At 37.1% G+C, this 8,073-nt stretch overlaps 1 protein-coding gene across 1 annotated transcript in view; it reads right to left on the bottom strand.

Annotated features, from left to right (window-relative positions):
• Nucleotides 1-166: 166 nt before the first annotated feature.
• LOC116862648 (28S ribosomal protein S9, mitochondrial-like) overlaps nucleotides 167-8,073 on the bottom strand; it is a 59,874-nt gene continuing 51,967 nt past the window's right edge. The window contains exons 6-9 of the mRNA XM_032849995.1: nucleotides 6,846-6,931; nucleotides 5,710-5,785; nucleotides 3,073-3,238; nucleotides 167-2,134 (exon numbers count right to left, since the gene is read on the bottom strand). Coding sequence (XP_032705886.1) covers nucleotides 1,980-2,134; nucleotides 3,073-3,238; nucleotides 5,710-5,785; nucleotides 6,846-6,931 — 483 coding nt within the window. The 3' untranslated portion in view covers nucleotides 167-1,979. The remainder of the gene's footprint in view (nucleotides 2,135-3,072; nucleotides 3,239-5,709; nucleotides 5,786-6,845; nucleotides 6,932-8,073) is intronic.

The raw sequence follows: 8,073 nt of genomic DNA, 5'->3' as shown, positions 1-8,073 counted from the left end.
ATCTGGACTGCAAACAAATCTGTGCAAAAACAGTCTTCCTCTGCTCTCGGGCATCTCCGATGGAATCCTGAGTTTAAAGAATCAGATCTATTTTGCTCTTTATTATCTACTCAAAGTTGTTTTGAAAAAAACAAAAACAAACAAAAAAAAAATCGAATTTCTATCCACTCTGAACACAATTCCTTATGGCACCAATTCAAAAGCCTACAATTCAGCATATGTACAAATGCATGATCTTTTTGATTTTTCTTCAATTGCTGAGAATGCTAACCTTATCTCCCTTATTACATGGCTAGTGCTGTGTGAAGAACGTATTTCTTTGGGACAGATGATCAAGAGTTGCGTTAATGGTTGGCTGACAGAGCAAAGGCCTTTCCAAATCAGAAGGGTTATTAATCTCGGTATTCCACAGTATTGGGCACTTAGTAATAAATGTCTGTTGTATAAGTGAAGGAAGGAATGAATGAACAAGAATTTTCTGATAACACTGTGAAGGCAACACAGTCAACGTTCATTCCCAATGATCTATTTGTGCAAAGAACCTGAAGAAAGGACTCTGCAAAGACAGCTAGCTAGTCATCCAGCTGACTTACAGGTGAGCACTGTAGAGATCAAGTCCTGCTCTCCTACGCTAGGAGACAGAACTAGAAGCGAGATCACCTGATAGCCATGCCCAATCCCTACAACCACTTTAATGTGATGAGATGGTCCCGGTGCCCATTTCTGCCAACACTCTTGACTTAGGCTTCCCAGTCAGAGAGGAAGTCTCTTGATGATAGATATCATATCCTAAATAGCTCTGTCTTCACAATGCCCAGAACAAGACAGTATACACCAACAGTCCTCAATAAATGCCTGCTGAATTCAAACTGGAAAATACGTTCTAAGGATACCACTGAATGATGAGATCAAGCCATAACTGAGATTTATCGTTAAACCATCAGGAGTTATATCTGAAAGCAAACTAACTGGTCAAATGCCATTTCCCCAAGCAGTTTTCTGTGCTGACATTCTGGGCCTCTCTCTGGCTTTTAAGGGAAAGAAGAGCTTCCTCTACCCATCTCCCTGTGAGAAGGATGGAAGAATTAGTCTACTTCATTTGAACGGAGTTAGAGTGGGTTACTCCTCGACACAGTCACACATACCAATGAAATAAACATACATTTCCCAAAGTCATTATTCAGTCCAGAAACTTACACGACATTAACAGTGTCCTCTTTTCCTTACATAAGCACTAGAATCAGCAGAGCTTTTGCCCCTTTTCACCCTAAATAGTGCACTACACATTCAGGAAACAGGAAGATTATGGAGGTGGGCCTAATCATGCAGAACTTGTGTTACTTGTGGATAATGACAGTAACTACTAGAAAAATAATAACCGTCTCCAAAAGAGGCCTTTAGATAGTGATTCACAGAGATCAAAGATGAGCATATTTAGAGGACATGAATTGTAATACTTATTTATGATTAATGTCTATTTCTCCAAGGATACAAAGCTCAAAAAATAAAACTGCCATATTTGGCACCGGGAACTAAAGCAAAGCCTGATGAGCTCTTATTTTAACACATCAACGTCAGGTTTCTTTGCTTGCTCAATATGTAATCAGTTTCCTCTGAGTAGGAAAAAAATTCAGAGTGATAAAGCAGATTTTTTCTGGTACTTATGCTGTTAAGGGCCAAGGTTGGTTTGTGTTGTTTTGTGCACATATGCCCCCCAGCTAGGGAAACAGAAGGTGGGACTCGACTCTTCTCTCATTTTGGCTCAGTCTGCATTTCAGAAAAAAAGATACATCTAAAATACTCAACTTCCAGTAGGATCTGATGGAGACAGGAAGATTCAATTAATGAGGAATTCTACAGAGGCTTTTTCAAAATCTGGAAAATGGCATAAAAAAGATAGTGACAGCTTCCCTCTAGCTAGTTTGATTTAAATTAATTATATCATTCAGACATATATAATCAGAAAATCACAAGCCTTTTTAATAAATAAAAAGACAAAACACAAATGCAAAACGAGAAACAAACCTGTCTTGTGTCACTGGGAAGTAAAGCAGGTAATCAATTCCATTTACTTTTATTCTTCCACTTCCATGCTCATAAACAACTGCTTCTGCTTTTGCGCTCTTTCTTTTACCTTTGTAAATATAAAATTTCTATTAGTAAAAATCTTCAAGGCGAATGTTCTGAGGTAGGTAAAACGACATTAGATTTTCTTCCCCAGAAGGACAATATACTATTACACTGTACGTAGCAAAGTTCTACGAGGATTACAAGTCAAACAAAAATAAAACAGGCAAACTACACCATAATCGATGTAATAGAGCTTACTATGGGGTAATTTTGTTCCTCAACTCTATTTTAGGAACACCACAATCATTTAAAATTAGTATCAACAAGCGATGAAGTAATTCATATTTATTAACCTTACTTTAGAAAAACAAGCAATTTACAATGGTCTTCTTTGATAATAAGGATATATGTAATCATAGAACTTAAACAAAGTATGGGTAGTATGATACAACAGAATTGTTAGAAATGAAAAGAATCCCCAGGAAAGGTCCCATTTCTTTGAAGTGCCAAAGGAAGAGTTGAAGGTTTGTCATTCACTAGGTCAGGCCTTAAGAGCTGCATCAGAATGAATGTCTGCGCGGCTCCAAGGAACATGCGAGGTTGAGGGCCTCAAGTTTTCAGGTTTCATACTTTTGCTATCTGATAAGCAGGTTCCCTGAGCATTTTATAGGGGAAACCTTTACTACGAACAGTTTTTGTTTCTGCCAGTTGAAAATGTGAAAAGAAAAAGATTTCACATAAATCTGTAAAACTAAAAAGTGTTAACATGATGGGGTAGGTATGCATCCACGTTTTTTCTTGGGACATGAGAAGGTTCAGATTTTTGAAACCTCAACAGTCTTAAGAATTAGGATATCCAATGTAGCAGTAGCAACAGAACAAAAACAAAAAACAAAAAACACCAAATGAATCAACTAAATACCAGGGAGCGATAGCAAGTAAAAATAATTGTTGTTTCTCAGTTTTCACGAAATTTATCTTCTCCCCACGGAATGTCATTACCTTCGCTGGTGCTGAAGGCCATTCCTTGCTCGTCATACTGCACAGGTTCAATCAGGTGTTTTTTTGATTGAATAGTTACACTCCTACGGAATCTCTGTACAAATTCTTCTTCGGCACCACGGTGCAGCGTCAATAACCTTTCCAGCAGCCGAATGAACTGTGCATACTGCAGACAATAAAATCAAAATTCATTAGAAGATGCAAGTGTAATTGCATTTGCTAAATTTTTTCTATTTTTGTATACCTGATCTTTCCAATGTTGCTTTTCCTGATGAATTTTGACAGGATGACACTTCTGCACCTTCATGCTGCTTTTAAAACACAGCATGCAGACACCGCGCCTCCCCTGTGTAGCCCTCAGTGCCCTATCTTTTCTTTTGAGAAACAAAAGAGACTTACCAAGCAAAGAAAAGTCAGTTTCTCTGTATTATAATTACATGAAATTGAGGTTTAAATTCATTTTCAAAAAATATTTAGATGATCTTCAAGTGTAATTTCTACTCTTTTATTAGCCGGATCAAGAGGAGGTTTAAAAATAATTTCCAGTTAAGTTATGTATAGTAAAATGGGGAGAGTTTGATTTCGAGAAAATGCACCTCTTAAATTATATTTCATAATACATTTGGCAAATATATCTTTAGCTGTTCAAGCTGTGTTACTTTAATGTTTATGATTTCCTTTAAAACCGAACAATCAAGCTATTTAAAAATTCAAGAGATACTTGACTTAAAGGGCAACCTCTTGAAATAAATTATCGCTGCTACTCTGTACGTTTTTTTTAATAGTTCTCGAACATGTGATTAGAAAGTAAACAACTTGGTATTAACCCCTTAAAATTAGACGCCAGAGTAATCATTCTAAAGTGTTTATGCAGAAGGAGACAACTAATACTCGAGATCCTTAGTTAATGTGGAGTGTGAGACCCAATTTTTGATAACCTTATTTGTGTTTCTGTCAACCCTAAAAATCATACGCCTCTGTCGCCTCTGACTTTATCGTGAATATCTGCCATTAATAATCTGAAACGTGGGGAAATCTCAACAGTAAGTTTAAGAAGATTGCTTCAATTACTGCTTCCTGTGCTGTCACAATAAAAAAGAGGGGAATTTTCTAGGTAAGGGTGACAGACTTCGCCACCTGCGGTTCCTGGACGGACACAGCTCTGTTCTTTCCCTCCATTTCCAGGCCTGTGCCCTCTGCTCTCAGCGGTTCTCTCACTTCTACTGCACACCGACCATGAACGTACAGAGGGGAAGCTACGAGTCTGGCACGGCCTTTCTGATGCACTGGGGGTAAGGTTTAAGAAGTCCCTACTTCCTCATCTTGATACCAGCCAGCAGCTTCAGGATTTCTTCTGCTATCCAGTACCCCAAAGTATAGCAGACTATCATCTATGCATCTACTGTCTATGCACAAGAGATATACAGATCATTACGTGTATATACAGAAAATGCATATATTTGTTTTGTTTTCCCAGTTGCACACCTCTGAAAAAAGTCCTTGGGATGTTTTCGAAATGGAAAAACAAAACCAAAAAACAAAAGCCAAATTTGTATTATTTAAAAAAAAAAATCAAAGCAGCCAAAAAACACAGGAAACAATGAAATGATACACTTAATGAAGAAGCAAAGAGAGATTTTTTCAGTTAGATCCAAATGCAGCAATAGTGACTTGGCAGTTAGGATATTAGAAATTAACTCCAGATCTACCACTCACCAAATGCCTGACACCTTGTTAAGCAAATTGCAACGTTTCCAAATCATTAATTTCTCCAATATGTTAAATGAGAAAAAGAGCAATTTAAGTACACGACTTAGAATCAACATGGGTGGTAAGGTACTAACAATGTTAACCAGTGCCATGGAAGGAAAAACCCTTCTTGGAACAATCTGTGAAACTTACACTCAAATATTCTACAAATAACCTAAATTTAGAACATCAACATATATAAAACCATCAAATTTCCTCAGATAATACTGGCACATATTAGAGCACTTAGCAAAAGAGCACTCCAATTAAAACCTAAAGCCCAAACTTTATAGGGTAGAAGACTCACCTGGGGAGCTGGTTTAAGAATATGAATTCCTGGGTGACACCCCTGGAAATTCTGAGTGAGGGCTGAATCTTAGGAAACTGCATTTTCTAATCCGTTTTCTGGCTGCATTTAAGTGATTCTGACATAGGTGGTTTTGCAGATTCCAAGATGAAAAATACCGCCCTTCTAGAAACTGCACACAAGTAGGCCAGGGAGCGGCAAAGTGCACGAAGGCAACCATGTGCTCCCTTCTTTTTCTACTTAACCTGTGATAAGTCCTTACACTTGTCATTATTAGCTTGTAAAATTAGCTCTCTGCTTTACTGAAGGAGATGAAAAATGACACCTGCCACGCTTCCCAAGAACTGCTGGCAGAGGACTGTAAGGGCACTTGTGGATAGGAGGATCTGGACAGCAGGCATGTCACCTTCCTGACCGCAATAAGGACCCATGGCAGAAAATGACTCTAAATAGTTTCAGAAAGGGAACTGTCTTAACGAACACCTGCCCCTGAGAAACATTGCTGTGAGATCCTAAATACAGCAATTGTCTACATTCTTATGGTACGAGGTCCCCTTAAATTTAAAAGATTAATTACTCACATCTTGATCTGACAGTTTTTCCACTAACATTTCTTCTAGTTCCTCCTTAATCAGCCATCTGCTGCCAATCAGGTCTCTGTTAAAATATCACATATATTCTCTTTTAAATTAACCATGCAATTAGAGTTCTATCACAAAAGATCCCACATATAGTAGCGATTCTTGATTGGGAAACAAATTTTTGTATTCCAGAGCATTAAAATTTCACCCAAGTAAACTATTTTTGAGAAGTGTTATTTCATTCCCTCACTCTACTTTAAAAAAGACACCCAGTCTAGCAAATGTTTTGCTGGAGGACTTAAACATGCTCTTGTGGAACTCATCTGATACACCAAGCTACCAGGTTTCTTAAAAATTAACACTGCACTTATTTTTCACTATTTACCTCAAAGGTGAAGCAATGGACGCAGAGTTGGCCCGCCTGCAGACTAAATTAATCATCAAGTCCAAATAAAGAGCTAGCGGTGGTGTGTACAATTTTGAAAAGGGATTCTCGAAGACTTGTGTCTTCTGCATAAGAAGTAGTAAGTGGGGGCTGCCTGGGTGGCTCAGTGGGCTAAGCCTCTGCCTTCAGCTCAGGTCATGATCTCAGGGTCCTGGGATCAAGTCCCGCATCAGGCTGTTAGGCAGGGAGCCTGCTTCCTCCTCTCTCTCTCTCTCTCTCTGCCTACTTGTGATCTCTGTCAAATAAATAAAATCTTAAAAAAAAAAAAAAAAAAAAAGAAGTAGCAAGTGAAGCAGCAGCCTGAAATCACCAGGCTGACAGATCTATCCTATCCCTGTCTGTCCAGTGGAAGTCCAAATCTTAACATTTATAGGCCTTGTTTTTGGCATTTTAGTAAATATACAGCTATATAAACAAAAATTCTGAGGACCTCATCTTCAAATATAAGTGCCATTTAATAAATAAACCTGGAATGAAGATAAAAATAACAGCAGTAACATCTACTTCCTCCCCAAAACTCACAAAAAACTCACAAAAAACTCACCTGTTATTTTGACCCCTAACTTTAATGATCAATGCTGAAACAGGGAACACACTTGTAAGCTTTAAGTATGCCTAAACACCACCAATGACAAGTGGCATGTTTTTCATTCAAAATTTTCATGTATTCTAATGCAAGAGAAGAACTTACTTGGTTTCAGTTTTTTCTGAAAATAGACCTTTGGCTTGCAACTGATTCTGACGTTTTTCTGCTTCTAGTAGCTTTCCATATGCTTCCTGTGGCAAATAAAATACATGCGCTAAAATAAGAGCTACGGTACATTATGACTTCTACTTCATATTTTCCCTGTGAGCATTCCTCAGTTCAGAAGGGACCTCCTCACAGAATCTGGCTGCACAGCAAATAATACTGAAAATACTTTTTAATTATACTGTTTCTCAAACTAAAGGACAGTGGTGTAATTTCAATGAGAATTTAGTATAATACACAATAGCATATATTAACTGATTTTAAAATAATTCTGTAAGATATTTACTCTATAAAGAACTCTATTAAAAAAAAAAAAACTCCAGTGAGGTTGGTAAACACAAAAGAAAGCTACAAACTATTTTTCTTTAAGTTCCACAAACAGGACCAAAAATTATCCTGTTAAAAAAAATCATAATTTATATAGCAATATGCACTTTAAATTCAGGGAATTAACCAGCAAAGGTATGGTATTTACAGTTGAACTACTTATCTAATATTCAGTATTTATATAATATTTAAGTCCTCACCATGTTAGTCTATATCTTAAAAAGTTTTCTATTATATTTGTTTTATTATTTGATTTCTTTCCATTAATTTACTTCCCAACAAAGTCTGTAAATGTATGTCACTTGTTAAATTGTAATATAAACAGGGGAAAAGTGCCATTTTGTTAGAACTTGTAAAATGCAATAATCTGGCAATGAACAGTATCAATAAAATACATTTTCCAGGAAATCAGTTTACAAAAGTAGAATCATGCAAGTTGTCTCCCAGTTTTTTGACTTAACAAGTGTTCACTGAGGACTCACATGCAGTATGTGTGTATTCACTTACGATTTAACATAATCTACCACACTGATACCTAATGAGTAGACATTTTCAAAGGATGAGCCAGAGATGATATAAACGACATTTTTTCCCTTGCTGATCATGTCACCTTCCAATATCACCAGCTACTGTCCAATAATGAAGATACAACCTGTTACTGTAGACACGTTGATCCATATCCCAGTCTTAATAATTGCAGATTTTGGAAGGGCAACTTCTTGTGGGCTCTGATTAAGCTGCCGTATATATCACAAGGTTGCTCAAGAAGTCTGCTCTAAAAAAATGGAAAGTGTCTTTTTGCACAGGTCTCTGTCTGTATGAGCATGTGTACATTAATGGC

The sequence above is a fragment of the Lontra canadensis genome, unplaced genomic scaffold (genome assembly GCF_010015895.1).
Source record: "Lontra canadensis isolate GAN:19392208 unplaced genomic scaffold, GSC_riverotter_1.0 scaffold289, whole genome shotgun sequence".
In the NCBI taxonomy this organism is placed as follows: Eukaryota; Metazoa; Chordata; class Mammalia; order Carnivora; family Mustelidae; genus Lontra; species Lontra canadensis.
This window is presented reverse-complemented; position numbering and strand designations above follow the sequence as displayed.